The 16,103-nt window shown below is 41.0% G+C and overlaps 1 protein-coding gene across 1 annotated transcript in view; it reads right to left on the bottom strand.

The window, feature by feature from the left end:
* The window catches only part of LOC100751495 (cation channel sperm-associated protein subunit beta-like), a 131,031-nt gene that overhangs the window by 82,405 nt on the left and 32,523 nt on the right, over positions 1 to 16,103 (bottom strand). The window contains 1 exon segment of the mRNA XM_027419549.1: positions 13,033 to 13,093. Within this exon segment, the coding sequence (XP_027275350.1) occupies positions 13,033 to 13,093 (61 nt within the window).

Raw genomic sequence — 16,103 nt, forward strand, 5'->3', positions numbered from 1 at the left:
CAAAACAGTTCAAGGCATGAAAGCTGAAATAGACACAATAAAGAAAACACAGAACAAGGGGATGCAGGAAATAGAAAGACTGGATAAATGATCAAGAACTAAAGATGTGAGTATAATCAATAGAATTCAAGAGATGGAAGAGAAAATCTCAGTTGTTGAAGACTTGCTAAAGGATATACAGTCATCGACAAAGAAAATGCCAAGTCCAACAAATCCCCAACACAAAATATCCAGGAAATATGGGACACCGTGAAAAGACCGAACCTAAGAATAATAGGTATAGAAGAAGGTGAAGAAATACAGCTCAAAGGTACAGAAAACATATTCAACAAAATCACAGAAGAAAACTTCCCCCACCTACAGAAGGATATGCCTATGAAATTACAAGAAGCTTACAGAACACCAAACAGACTGGGCCACAAAAAGAAGTCATCTTGACATATAATAATCAAAACACTAAACCTACAGAATGAAGAGAAAATATTAAGAGCAGCAAAGGAAAAAGGCCAAGTAACATATAAACGCAGACCTATCAGAATCACACCTGACTTCTCAATGGAAACTTTGAAAGACAGAAGGTCCTGGATAGATGTCCTACAAAACCTAAGAGAGCATGGATGCTAACCCAGACTACTGTACCCAGCAAAACTTTCAATCACTATAGATGGAGAAAACAAGATATTACATGACAAAACCAAGACTTAAACAATACATATCCACAAATCCAGCACTACAAAAAGTTCTGGAAAGAAAACTCTAACCCAACAAAGATAACTACACTCACAAAAACATAGGCAATAGATAATCCAATTTTACCAAACATGAAAAGAAACAGGAGGGCGAAATACACACACAATGACACCACCAACAATAAATTCAAAACAAACAAGAACCAACAATCAATGGACATTCATATCACTCAATATCAATGGTGTTAACTTGCCTATAAAAAGACACAGGCTAACAGAATGGATATGAGGACAGAATCCATCCTTCTGCTGCATACAAGAAACACATCTCAAAGTCAAAGACAGGTATTACCTCAGAGTAAAGGGGTGGTAAAAGATTTTCCAATCAAATGGGCCCAAGAAACAAGCTGTGTAGCAATCCTAATATTGAAAGACCCCTGCCCCTTAGCCCTTTCTTTCTCAAGTTTGTCTCCTCTTCCTCCTGTCGGCGGCTTCCCCGATCCCCACCCCCGGCGGCTTCCACTTCCCCCGCCACCCGCCGCACGCCCAGCCCGAGAACGAGCACCAGGTGGGCAGGCCCGAGAACGAGCACCAGGTGGGCCGGCACGAGAACAAACACCAAGTGAGCTGGCCTGGAGCCCTGCCCCTGAGCCCCTGCCCGATGAGAAACACTCCATCCCAAGGTCTCCACCCCCAAGGTCAGCCATCTGGACGCGGAGGGAGGGGGAATTGAGTCTGTTGTACCAGACACCAGACCTTGAGAATATGCTGATCTGGAATGGCTCTGTGTCTCATTTGAACCATCCAATAGAAATGATTCTGTATTTCGCCTCATTTGAAAGACTCTATGTTTCACCTCATTTGAATAACTCTGTACTTTGCCTCATTTGAATAACCCTGTATAGCGCCTCATATACATTGACCAATGGGAATAGCTCTGTACAATGCCTCATTAGAATTATCCAATAGAATCCCTGCTCCTAGCTTGCGTCTTTTTCCCTATATAAGGACCCCTCTCCCTTGGCTCGGCGCGCTTGGCCTCACAGAAGCTAAGTCGCCCGTCTACCCGTATCTCCAATAAAGCCTCTTGCGGTTTTGCATCCAAGCTCGTGGTCTCGCTGATTCCTGGGTGCGGGTCTCCTTCTACGAAAGTACCTCTTCGGGGGGGTCTTTCAATATCTAACAAATTAGACTTCAAACTAAAATAAATCAAAGGAGATGAAGAAGGGCATTTCATTCTCAACACAGGAAAAGCCCATCAAGATGAAGTCTCAATCCTGAACATCTATACCACAAATACGAAGGCAGCCACATTTGTAAAAGAAACATTACTAAAGCTCAAACCACACATAAAACCACACACACTTAAAGTAGGAGACTTCAACACCCCGCTTTCACCACTAGACAAGACCACCACGCAGAAACTTAACAAAGAAACAAAGGATCTGACAGAAGTTATGACCCAACTGGGTTTAACAGATATCTATAGAACATTCCATCCAAACACAAAAGAATATACCTTATTCTCAGCGCCACATGGGATCCTCTCTAAAATTGACCACATAGTTGGCACCAAAGCAAACCTCCACAGATACAAAAGAATTGAAATAACCCCCTGTATCTTATCAGATCACCATGCTTTAAAGTTAGAATTCAAGAGCAATACAAATGGCAGGAAACCTACAAACTCGTGGAAATTGAATAACAACCAATTGCACCATTCCTGGCTTGAGGAAGAAATAAAAAAAAGAAATTAAAGACTTCCTAGAATTTAATGAGAATATAGAAACAACATACCCAAATTTATGGGACACTCTGAAAGTGCTAAGAGGAAAGTTCATAGCATTAAGTGCCCACATGAAGAAACTGGAGAAAAGTCACACTAGAGAATTGACAGAACAACTGAAAGCACTAGAGCAAAAAGAAGCAAACTCACCAAGGAGGAGTAGACGCCTGGAAATAATCAAAATGAGGGCTGAAATCAATAAAGTAGAAATTAGGAAAACATTATACTATGCAAACTGACCAAAAGGCAGACAGAAAACATGCTAATTAACAAAATCAGAAACGAAAAGGGGGATATAACAATGGACTCTGAAGAAATGCAGAGAATCATCAGATCTTACTTTGAAAACGTGTACTCCACAAAATTTAAAAATCTAAAGGAAATGGACTATTATCTGGATAGATATCACTTACCAAAATAAAACCAAGAACAGATAAGCAGTTTAAATCGACCTATAAAAACTAATGAAATAGAAGCAGTCATCAAAAGCCTCCCAAACAAAAAAAGCCCAGGGCCAGATGGCTTCACTGAAGAATTCTACCAGAAATTCAAACAAAAGCTAATACCAGTACTCCTCAAATTGTTCCACACAATAGAAGCAGAGGGGACAATGCCAAACTCTTTTTACAAGGCTACAATCACTTTGATACTCAAGCCACACTAAGATACAACTAAAAAAGAGAACTGCAGAACACATCAGATGTGCTGACACCACATTAGAAAAATCATCCCGCATGATCAAATAGGCTTCATCCCAGGGATGAAAGGATGGTTCAACATACGAAAATCCATCAATGTAATCCACCATATAAACAAACTGAAAAAATAAAACCACATGATCATCTCACTAGATTCGGGGAAAAAAGCCTTTGACAAAATCCAATATCCCTTCATAATAAGGATCTTTGTTTACTAGTTTCTCTGGAAGTGTAAATTGTAGGCTGGTAATCCCTTACTCTATGTCTAAAATCCACATATGAGTGAGTACATATCATGTTTGTCTTTTTGTGATTGGGTTACCTCGCTCAGAATGACTTCTTAGTTTGTCCCCTGGAGCAAATTGAGAACATGGGAAGAGGGGGGAGGAAGCTACGAGAGTGAGAAGGGAAGAAAAGTAAGGATGCAGACGTCATGAGGAACCAGAAAGGTTAAGTCAGGTGTAGATTAGAAGAAAGGACATATGGTAGGTGGTAGGGGAAGAAGAGAGGGAGAAGGGAACTGGGATCGTCATGTAATTAAATCTTGTTTGTAATTCAAATATATAAAAAATTAAATTAAAAAAGACTGAAAAAAAGGATCTTGGAGAGAACAGGAATAACAGGAAGATATCTAAATATGATAAAAGCAATATACACCAAAACAACAGTCAACATCAAACTAAATGGAGAGAAACTCAAAGCAATTCCTCTAAAATCAGGAACAAGACAAGGCTGTCCACTCTCTCCATATCTCTTCAATATTATACTTGAAGTTCTAGCTAGAGCAATAAGACAAGAAAAGGGGATCAAAGGGATACAAATTGGAAAGGAAGAAGTCAAACTTTCACTATTTGCAGATGATATGATCGTCTACATTAGTGATCCGAAAAACTCTACCAGGGAACTCCTACAGCTGATAAACACCTTCAGCAAAGTAGCAGGATACAAAATTAACTGAAAAATCAGTAGTCCTACTATATACAGATGATAAATGCATTGAGAAAGAAATCAGAGAAACATCACCCTTCACAATATCCACAAGCAACATAAAATATCTTGGGGTAACACCAACCAAAAAAGTGAAAGACCTGTACAGTAAGAACTTTGAGACTTTAAAGAAAGAAATTAAAGAAGATACCAGAAAATGGAAAGATCTCCCATGCTCTTGGATAGGTAGAATCAACATAGTAAAAAATGGCAATCTTGCCAAAAGTAATCTACAGATTCAACGCAATCCCCATCAAAATCCCAACACAGTTCTTCACTGACCTTGAAAGAACAATACTAAACTTTATATGGAGAAACAAAAACCCAGTATAGCCCAAACAACTCTGTACAATAAAGGGTCTAATGGAGGCATCACCATCCCTGACTACAAGCTCTATTACAGAGCCATAGTTCTGAAAACAGCTTTGTATTGTCACAAAATACAAATAGACAGATAGACCAATAGAATTGAATTGAAAACCCTGATATTAACCTTATTCTTGACAAAGATGCTAAATCCCTACAATGGAAAAAAGATAGCGTCTTCAACAAATGGTGCTGGCACATCTGGATTCAGACATGCAGAAGATTGCAGATAGATCCATATCTGTAACCATGCACAAAACTTAAATGCAAATGGATCAAGGATCTCAACATAAATCCAGCCACACTGAATCTTCTAGAAGAGAAAGTGGGATATACCTTTGAACAAATTGACACAGGAGACTGCTTCCTGAACATTACACCAGTAGCACAGACATTGAGATCTACAATTAATAATTGGGACCTCCTGAAACTGGGAAGCTTCTGTAAGGCAAAGGACATAGTAAGTAAGACAAAACAACAGCCCACAGAATGGGAAAAGATCTTCACCAACCCCACATCTGACAGAGGGCTGATTTCCAAAATATACAATGAACTCAAGAAGCTAGCCACCAAAACACCAAACAATGAAATTAAAAAGTGGGATGCAGAACTAAATAGAGAATTCTCAACAGAGGAATCTGAAATGCTAAAAGACACTTAAGAAAGTGCTCAAAATCCTTGGCCATCAGAGAAATGCAACTCAAAACAACTCTGAGATACCACCTCACACCTTCCAGAATGGCTAAAATCAAAACACCAATGACAATCTATGCTGGAGAGGATGTGGAGAAAAAGGAACACTCTCCATTGCTGGTGGGAGTGCAAACTTGTAAGACCACTTTGGAAATCAATATGGCGGTTGCTCAGAAAAATGGGAATCAGTCTACCTCAAGATCCAGCAATTCCTCTCTTGGGCATATACCCAAATAATGCACGTCCATACAACAAGGACATATGTTCAACCATGTTCATAGCAGCACTGTTTGTAATAGCCAGAACCTGCAAGCAACCTACATGCCCCTCAACTGAAGAATGGATAGAGAAAATGTGGTACATTTATACAATGGAGAAAAAAGTAATGGAATCTTGAAATTCACAGGCAAATGGATGGAACTAGAAGAAACCATCCTGAGTGAGGTAACCCAGTCACAAAAAGACAAACATGGTGTGTACTCACTCATATATGAATTTTAGACATAGAGCAAGGGATTACCAGCCTATAATCCTCTTCATTAGGGAAACTAGGAAACAAGAAGGACTCTAAGGGAAAAATGCATGGACCCCAGGAATTGGAAGGGGCAGGAACTCCTGAGCCGATTTGGAGCATGAGGGTAGGGGAGAGGGAGCTGCCAGAATGAGAGGAGGAGAAGAGGAGAGGAGGGGAGGAAATGGCGGAGCAGAAATATTGAGTTGGGAGAAGAATAGAGGAGAGAGAGCAGGATGAGAGATACCATAGTAGAGGGAGCCATTATAGGTCGAGGACAGATCTGCGACTCGGAAGATTTCCAGAGACCTATAAGGATGACACGAACTGACAATCTAGGCAATGGTGGAGAGGATAACCTAAATGTCCTTCCCTATAATGAGATTGATGACTACTTTTTATGCCATTCTAGAGCCCTCATCCAGTGGCTGATGGAAGCAGAGGCAGACATCCACAGATATACACTGAACTGAACTCTGGAATTTAGTTGAAGAGAGGGAGGAGTGAAGATAGAAGGGTTGGAGAAACCCACAAAAACAGCTGGCCTGAACAAGGGGAGCCCATCGACCCCAGATGCTGTCTGGGAGGCCAGTACAGGACTGATCCAGACCCCTGAACATGGATGTCAATGAGGAGGCCTCTGCAATCCAGGGGCCCCCTGGTAGTGGATTAGTATTTTTCCCCGGTGTAAGAAGGGACTTTGAGAGCCGATCCCACGAGAAGGGATGCACTCTTGCCCTGGACACAGGGGGAAGGGCCCAGGCCCAGCCAAGGATGGTGTGGTGGACTTTGGGGAGCCTCCATCTCGGGTCCTACCCTGCATAGGGAGTGGAGGGTGGATAGGGTGGGTGTATGTCTGGGGTAAGGGGAAGTGGTGGAGTGGAGGGGAGGGAGGGAGAGAAGGGATTGACATGTTAAACAAGTTTGTTCCTATATCTAACTAATTAAAAAATTACAAAATAAAGATTTAAAATGCTTTTAATGCCACTGTGCCTTGGAGAGTGCCAAAGGAGCTTATCTGCCCTTGTGTGCCTGCCCCATGCCCTGTTGTTCAAGCCATGTGTAGGTGGTCTCAGAGCTAAGAAATGCCACAGCTCATTGCTGCATTCTCCCTAATGCCACATCTGTCTCCCTGACATTTGTTAATCAGTTAATAATTACAATCACAGTGGTCAGTCCATTTGTATTTGGCAACATTAGAGAAAGTACCTAATTATCTATCCTATCTTGATGAATTTACAGTTTCATGCCTAAACCATTTTCTATTAAATCTATTAACATTCTGAAACTCTCTTTTTAGACCACAAACACCTTTCAGGAATAGTCTGAGGCTGGATCATCTGGGCTAGCAGCTTTGAAGTTCTGGAATCAAAATTTTGAGAAAACTGCAACACAGCCAATCTGAGAGACTGGATCACCTGGGCTACTTATTGTTATTGGTGTGTGGTCACTTTTCTCTGAAAACACACAAACTTTTCTTTCTGTTTTTGGTGTTTTGAAACAGAGTTTGTATAGGTTTGGCTGTCCTGGAACTCACTCTGTAGACAATGCTGGCCTCAAACTCACAGAGATTCACCTGTCTCTGCTTCCCTGAGTGCTGGATTGAAGTCATGTGCCACCACTACCTGGAAACACACAAACCTTTTAAAGGTAACATATACATCTGCATTAGCACAAGTATGGACCGTGTAGTATGCATAAGTCAGCTAAAGATGTTTGAACAGGTAAAAGGCATCTGTTAACTTTATAAGTTTGTTTGGCCTGTATAACCAAACTGTAATATAAATCTCTATCCATGCCAAATGAAATAATGCCATGTACTAATAAGTCATGAGAACTCTGTAGTGAACAAGATTTATCATGTCTCATCCAATCTCAGAGCTGTTCCCATGTGGAGCGAATCATCATATATATATGTCACCTATCTTTTCTGCCTTCCTTCCTCCTGTCTGTAGCCAAGATCCTCAGGAGTTCTCCCTTGGTCAAATATGATCTCAACTTTGAAGGAATCCATAGATTTTCATTTCCTGCAGTAACACAGACATTCTCTCCCCTAACACAACATATTCCTTGATGTCCATCCTGAAGCCAAGACATTTCTAATGTCTATAGGCTGGTTTGATTCAGCATTTCTTTCCATAATCAGAGTCTCTCACCAGCTCATCAACATTCAAAGAATGCAAAGTCATCAAAGCACCAGGATCCAGATGTCCTATTATGTCCCATCTTTACGTGGCTTATTTCTTATATTACTTTAATTTTTCTTCAAAATTTTCACTTTATCATTTTTAAATTATTTGTTCTTTGTCTATACCCAATTTCTTCTCTTTCTTTAGTATCTAAGCACATTTTTAAACATACTATACCTTTTTAGAGGGTTGCTGTGTCTGAACGTGGCTACAGCATCATCTGACCACATGAGATAAACCTTAAGCTGACACAAAGCTGCTGAGTGACTCAGCATGGCATACGTCATTGGCAGATGTGCTGATGGCTGCTCCAGTCTTCAGGCAGCAGCTGGGAGTTGCATCTCTGGATGCTGCTGAGCCCTGACAGGACTAAGAGTCCATGTCCGGCTCTTCTTCCAGAACTTGTCTTGGCCTTTTCAGGCCTGATAATTTGGATATTTGAGCCCCATGATGAGTGCCATATATAATGATTTTTTCTCTATCCCACCAGCTAGCTCCCAAATAATGGCATGGAGGCTTCTTATTCATTATGAACCCTTGGCCAATAGCTTAGGCTGGTTCTTAACTAGCTCTTAGAACTTCAGTTAACCCATGGATATAAATCTATGTTCTATCATGGGGCATTGCCTCTCTTCCATCTTGCACCTCCTGTTTCCCTTCTGTGTAACCTGGATACTCCTAGTCCTCTATTCCTCCTCCTCTTACTCTCTATCCCCAGAAATCCCAACTATACCTCCTGCCTAGCTATTGGCCTTTCAGCTCTTCATTAACTCAATCACAGCAATATATCATCTTCACACCGTACGCAAACATCCCAAACCAACTTGAAGGAAACAAACTGGACCTGATCCAAAGGTTCCTCCCTGAGGACTAGCCATCATAGTACTGGAAGGAGCTATGCAGACTGCCAAGAGAGAAACTCAATCAATAATCCTAATAAATTCTGATCCCTATAAACCACAGCATTGACCAACACAGCAAGCTATCCCTAGTGGTGCCTGAGTGGCACTTACATCTTGGTGATAGGTAAGCACTGACTAATTGGAATTCATGCTGGGAACTGTAACTTAACTGACTTCCTGGGACAGATGAAGATGTGAGATCTAGACTAGGACCTACTACTAATATTTTTCAAAATCACCTAAATTTCTAACTTCCTCCTCCTCTTCCTCCTCTTCCTCCTCTTCCTCCTACAGGGTTACTCTGTGGAACAGCCCTAGCCATCCTGGAAATCACTTCATAGACCAGGCTGACCTCAGACTCACAGAGATCAGGATGCCCTTGCCTCCCCAGTGCTGGGATTAAAGGTGTGAGCCACCATGCCAGACTTCTAACTACATTCTTAATCCTCATCCTTGCAGCCACAGATGTGTGTGGCTCTTGCTTCTTATTGCATTAGAGACTGTTATACAAAGCCATAATTAGTCACTATGTAGAGAACAACAGACCATGGGGTGCCCAGCTACAACTCATACCTTATAACACCACCCTACACCTAAGGCTCAAAGGACATTGTTGAACCACTAGTGTGTGGTAGAAAGGTTGTGAGAGCTAGTAAGGACCACTTTGTTAGCTAAAAGATAGTATCTTCTATATGACAGGGGAAGCTGCACTCGTGAAATCTCAAATAAATGGTTGCCAAAACAAATCTGAATAATAAATATCAGTACCAGTCTTCATGACAAATTTTGAAGGGGAATTCTATGTCCCATCTCTAGATGAATGGCGGCTATAGGCAATTAGGATGGCTGAGACCACGGAGATACTGAAATTAAAGGATGAAATAGAAAATAAATGTTTTTGTTTTCTGTAGGCAAAATTAATTCGGTGTTTATGTTGCATGTATCATCTAATTGCTCCCATTTTTCAGATAATGGGGAATACCTCACTATTGAAGAGGCATCAGTTTGGTACCCCAGCGCACTATTCCCAACTCCTAGAATTTGATATCCCTCCTCTTCTCTATCTGGGTATTTATGGCAGTATGTGATGTTACACTTCCATACACCAATTATGAGTAGATTTGATAAGAAAATAATACACCACATATTACATCCTGTAACACTTTCAGAATAATTCCACTTCAGTAAAACGTATCAAGGCCCAATTTTCCCAATATTACAAAATCCAACCTCTACAAAATGTTTAAATAAAAGAGGGAAGCCTTGGCTCAGCAGTTTCAGTGGGGAAACAAAAGGGTACAAATCCAGAAGAGAAACATGGAAGGTTCTTGCAGGCCTCCACACAACTATGTAAGGGGGAGTAAACACTCACTGGGGGTATAGACTGACTAGACAGACCTGGAAATAGAGAGATGTTCTGACTGGAGCTGCAGCAAGCTTGGAGAAAGCTGCAGGGTTGCAGATTTGGAGGAGTTACAACCCAAGGGAGGGTGAGCTTTCTGGTGATGCAGCTGCACTCGAGTTATCCCTGATCCTCATGAGTGACCCCTCACCACACGGTTAGTGAGCCCTTGAAAAGACTCATTCGTTCCCCAAAATAAACATTGGTGCAGTAATTACTTTAGCCTGCTGATGGATCCCTTTCTGGAGTAAGCAGACACTTGTTGAGTCTCCCCAGGAAATGTCTGCCACACAACCCATGAGATGAGGTGTACTGTTTGACATGAAGTCAAACAGTGCACCTTTTGTTTGAAAAATTTGGCAATACAGATTGATATGTATTATTAATTGATGATAAAAATTTAAGGTTATAAAGATCTATTTCAAATTAACAAATATTTACACCACCCAGTCCTTCCTGAAAAAAAAAAAAAAAGGTTTTTTCTCTACTCCTTTGTCCTTATAGAAGTCAATCTAATCTACTAAATTAAAACCAGTTAAAGTCAGGCTGAAGGGCTCTAAGTAAAACATCCCTCTACAGCCTCTCAGCTTGGATCCAGTTCTCCAGAGATCCTCCACTAATGTCATTGAAGCCCATCCTAAGTACAGATAAACTAATTACAGGATAAAGCCTTACCTAGCCACTTATGTGTGTAAGGCAACTAACTAAAGATAAAGTTTGTCTGCTGAGATATACTAAACAGAGGCAGCCCTCCAATGCTCAGAGATCTAGACAATACAGAATTTAAAATGTTTTATTGAAAAGCTTTTCGTAGACCCCCATGGAAGGCCTCAACCTCCCTGGGGAGCAGAAAGGGTATGGAATAGGTAGGGTGTTAGTGGAGGGCAGGAGAGCAGGGGAAAGAGAGGGAACTGGATTGACATGTAAAACAATCTTCGTTCTAATTTAAATCAAAAATGGAAAAAAAGAAAAGCTTTTCATAACAGAGAGACAAGCCGACTGCTGACACCACCCATTTACTCCAAGAAGAAGAAGGTTACAAAAGTGGTAACATTAGCCACTGGGCAATCCTGCTTTTCACCTCAACTGCTGCAAAAGACTCTTAGGACCTTGGACAACAGGACAATGGAATTGACTTTCTCCATGTTGCTATGGCCAACAGTAGGCAAAACTTCCTAAAGCTCCTAATTGATCCACAGGCCCTGAGCTAACAGCAGAAGGCAAGTGTCCTTAAAGCCTCTTCCCTCAACAACTGTGAAGGACCCTGGGAGTGGCTGTCCATGTGGTCAGTGATCAAGTCTCTCTCATTCTCTAATAATTCATTCAGGTAAAATTTTATCCTTCTCAAGAACTCTGATGCAGATTGACAGCTGGTAGGTATCAGTATAACTTCTTATGATTCCTTTGTTTAAAAAATGTTTTAAGGTATAAAGTTTCTGTAAGAACATAAAAGCTTAAGATGTATGAATCTAAAAATGATTTAAGACATAACAAAGTAACTGAAGGGATACAAATACAAGTTATCAGATGTCTTTATCTCATTATGCCACTGTTCATAATTGTAACATTAATCAATAAAGTTCTGATAAGCTACTGATCCAACTCTGACAGGGCACTAAACACCAAGCTACACCACACTATGACCCTAACTGCAAGCTCAAAATTAAGGTGCTTTTTATTGTGCTAAAGATATCTGTCAGTTTTAAGAGTGTTACGATTGTTTCTAATAAATAAATACAATTTGAAAAAGGAGTGTTAATTCTTTCAGCCAAAATAATTTCTGACTACTATGCACAGATCATAAACAATGGAAATGCTAATGTTTCTAAAACTTATGTTTTCACAAACTCAAATGATTCTTGTAAATTGCAGGGAGCTGAAATTGGCCAACCCAAACAGGTGAGATTCACTCCAGATAAATATTATTCAAGCGTTCCCTGGTCCCGGGACTCCTTTTCCTCATCTTGGGACCCTCAGGAAAGCCTTCCTCATCTTATGATCCTCTTCACCTCAAGTAACAGGACCTTAGAATTCTTTTTCTAAACCTTACCTTGTCCTTTGCTCTGCCAACATCTTGACAGATCTAAGAGGTGCCAGAGACTTCCATACAACCTGGACTACAATAAAACAACCTGCTACCCCAGGAGGAGGGAAGCACCCCAGCTTTCTCAGGTCCCCCAAAGATGGTCAACAACCCCAGGTCAGCAGGAATTAGTCTCAAGAACTTGACACCCTCATTCCCTAACCTGCCACACCTAACTCCTCCCCTTTTAATGATAAATAAATAAAGGTGGGAATAAAAGGACTCAGGCTATATGCTATCCTGCCCCTGACACCTGGCAGAATGCATTCAGGCATCTCCCTGATCATCCTAGGGTTCCTTGATTGCACATTCTGCATGCAGGCACAAAGGACCCCTTTAAAAGAAAGACCCCCCCTCCGCCAACACGTATGTTCTTTCCTACTCTCTTCTCTTTGTGGCTCATCTCTTATTCACCCTTCTCTTTACCTGCTCTCTTTCCCGACGTTCCCCTGGGGCAGACAGGATTTTCCTGTCTCCCTCTTCTCTTCTGTCTTCTCTCTGTCGCTGAGTCTCTGTGTCTCTTTACCTTTTTTCTCTTTCTTTCCCCCTTCTCTCCCCTTTCTAGTAAAACTTCTCACTTAAGCTCTGTCTGTCTGGCATGTTTTTCCCTCTGCTTTGGTCAACCTCACCCGCCATGGACTCTGCCAAGGTCCCCCATGCAAGGTTCACCACAGGCTTTATCATAACAGAACCCTGACCACAGGAATCACTTCAGATCTCCCTTACCTTTATTTCCGGTGATGTTTTTTCTAGGAATGTCAATTAGCCAGAGAACACGGTTATTGAACTTGAAGAAAGAAGAGATCAGAATACATTATTTTATAACATTAAGTCAACACTTACTTTGGCATATTCTGCACAACATTTTAAAAGTAAAATTAGTCAAAAATATCCAAATATACACACAGATGTACACTTACAGATAAAGGGCTTTAAATAGCAAATTTCACCGTTAGGGATTTTTCCCATATTACACTCACATAGGTGTGATATCACACACACACACACACACACACACACACACACACACACACACACACACACTTATTCAAAGATAGTATGCATCATTCTTTGTAATAGTGGGTTGACAACAATTATACACACACACACACATAAATATCAACATGCAGATATATATATATATATATATATATATATATATATATATATATATCTGCATGTTGGAACAGCCCAGGACACACAAAGCTGAAGTATTAGGTACCCAATAATTTGGAGTGAAGGCATTGTGCTGGCCGACCATTTGGAAATGTAAGAGGGGAACCCCAGAACAGGAGAGCAGTAAGAATGGGAGCTCTAATGTTTACATTGAAAACATGTCTAAATCTGCTTACTACACAAGTTTAGAGGACACTCCCAGAGCAGCTTTAAAAATAAAAGCAGTCGGTGGTGCATGCTTGTAATCTCAGCACTCGGGAGGCAGAGGCAGGTGGATCTCTGTAAGTGAGGCCACCCTGGTCTACAGAGCAAGTTTAGGGACAGCTTCCAAAACAAAACAGAAAAACCCTGTCTCGAAAAAAACAGAAAAAGAAAAATAAAAGCAGTGGAAGCAATAAAACCTAGCAGGATATTAACAATCAGAACTACAGATGAGACACCTTTCAGGATTCTTTCTTCTTTACCAAGGAAATTATCTTCTTTTTAGACAAACAGTAAAAATAGCATTTCTTAGAAGAATGAGCCAGGATCCAGAGTTACCACAGCATGTCACCTACAGTGTCCAGCTTTCAACCAAAGCAATGAAACTAAGGAAAAAAGGCAAATATAACTGATACTATGGGGGCAATTTACACAGTTAGTTGACTCAGTTTGGCTAACAGGCAATGGATTAAATGTTATTTTAACAACTCTGTGCATAGACTGAAGGAAACTGTCCCAAAAATTGAATGCATAGATAATTCCAAACAGAGTAGAAAATATACATAAACAAAACAAATGCAAACAATAAAACTTAAGTAGAACAAATCAAGTAAAATATATACTAAATGGCCTCACTAGGAGAATGAATGTTAGAAAACAGGAATTTAATATCTTTACCATGAGACATGAAATGCCATCTCAAATAAAAGAAGCCACAGCATCAACAAAAACAAGAATAAAAATAATACATATTTGAGGAGAGAGTGTATCACAATAAATAAAAGGCCCAGAGAGAAATACTGGGGTTCAATCTTCAAGCTGAAGATCAGAAAAGCAAAGTATCTGGCCACGAGCTCTTACCAGTACCTCAGGCTGAGTGGGCTGGTCCCACTGCCTCTCTTCAGTGTGGTTGGAGAATCCTGATACTGAATGTCTTCCTATTCTCAGTGTGGCTCGAGAATGAATGTCCCACACTGGGACCTTGCTCCTGTCTTATACACCTCCCTAATGCTGGGATTAAAGGCTTGTCATCCCAGGTGCTAAATTCATTATTGTGTGGGCTGTTTCTCTTTAGGGCTGGATCAGTCTCATGTAGATCTGGGTGCACTTGGACGCACAGAGATTGGTCTACCTCTTAATCCCGAGTCCTAGGATTATAGGAGTGTAGCACCACGAACTAGCTGCTGGGATTAAAGTTGTGTATCACCACTGCCTGATCTCTATAGCTTGAGGCTGGCTTTGCTTTCTGAATCCTCAGGCAAGCTTTAGTAAATCATAAATAATATATCACCATAATAGAGTATATTTAACCTGATGCCAACATTACACAATATATGCATATATTGAAATACATTCTGAACCCCACTTAGACATGGAATATTTATATTTTCCTGAATCAGTGAAATTTAGACAAAAAAGTGACTAAAGGAACTTAATAGTGTTAGAAAATTGCCCAACAATATTTTGCCTTCCAAGATTATTATTTTTTAATTTATTTTATAATTTTTTCTGTAAATTAAAAACAATCTTATTCTACATACCAATCCCAGATCCCTCTCCCTCCCATCCTCCCATGTCCCTCACCAACCCCACTCTCCAGGGAGTGTGAGGCCTCTCATGAGGGATCACCAAAGTCTGACACATCATTTGGGGCAGGACCTAGGTCCTCCCCCGTGTATCTAGGCTGGGAGAGTTTCCCTCCATGGGGAATGGGCTCCCAAATCCCATCCTTGCACTGGGGATAAATACTGGTTGCTCTGCCAAAGAGGCCCCATAGAGTGCCAGGCCTCCCAACTGACACCCATGGGAAGGAGAAGGGCAGAGTCTGAGGAGTCTCCAGCTGGACACAGAGGGAGTAGGAGATGAATGTGACATCTAACAAAGGTACTGCCCCTGGCAGAGTGTGAATAAGGAATATGGGTTAACTTAAAATGTGATGGTTAGAAAACAGCCTGAGCGGTTTGCTGAGCATTTATAAGTAATATTACCTCTCAATGTATTTATTTGGATATTGCTGTTGGGACAGAAACTTTTGTCTACAAAAGACAGAGTTGAAAGCTGAGTTGCTCAAGGTGGAGCAAAAGCACCAAGAGACGGTGCTAGCCCTTCTCAGTCAGCTGCAGCAAAGGCCAACAGCAGAGAAGCTGCCAGAGGTGTGGGTGAGTGGGAAGGAACAGCAGCTGCTGGACACATTGCAGTGTCAGGACAAACAGCTTAGGAGATGGCAAGAATTGTGTGAGCAAAACCAGAAACTTCTCTAAAAGAATGAAACCATCACATGGAAACTGACCCTCCTTCAAGGGGCCAAAGGCCAGAAACTTCATCTCGGCAAGGATGGCCTTCAATCTCCAGATTCTTCCTTTGACTACATCCCAACTCTGCCCAAACCATCCCGTGTTAGAGACAAGTTCCTGGAACAG

Source organism: Cricetulus griseus, chromosome 5, assembly GCF_003668045.3.
Source record: "Cricetulus griseus strain 17A/GY chromosome 5, alternate assembly CriGri-PICRH-1.0, whole genome shotgun sequence".
In the NCBI taxonomy this organism is placed as follows: domain Eukaryota; kingdom Metazoa; phylum Chordata; class Mammalia; order Rodentia; family Cricetidae; genus Cricetulus; species Cricetulus griseus.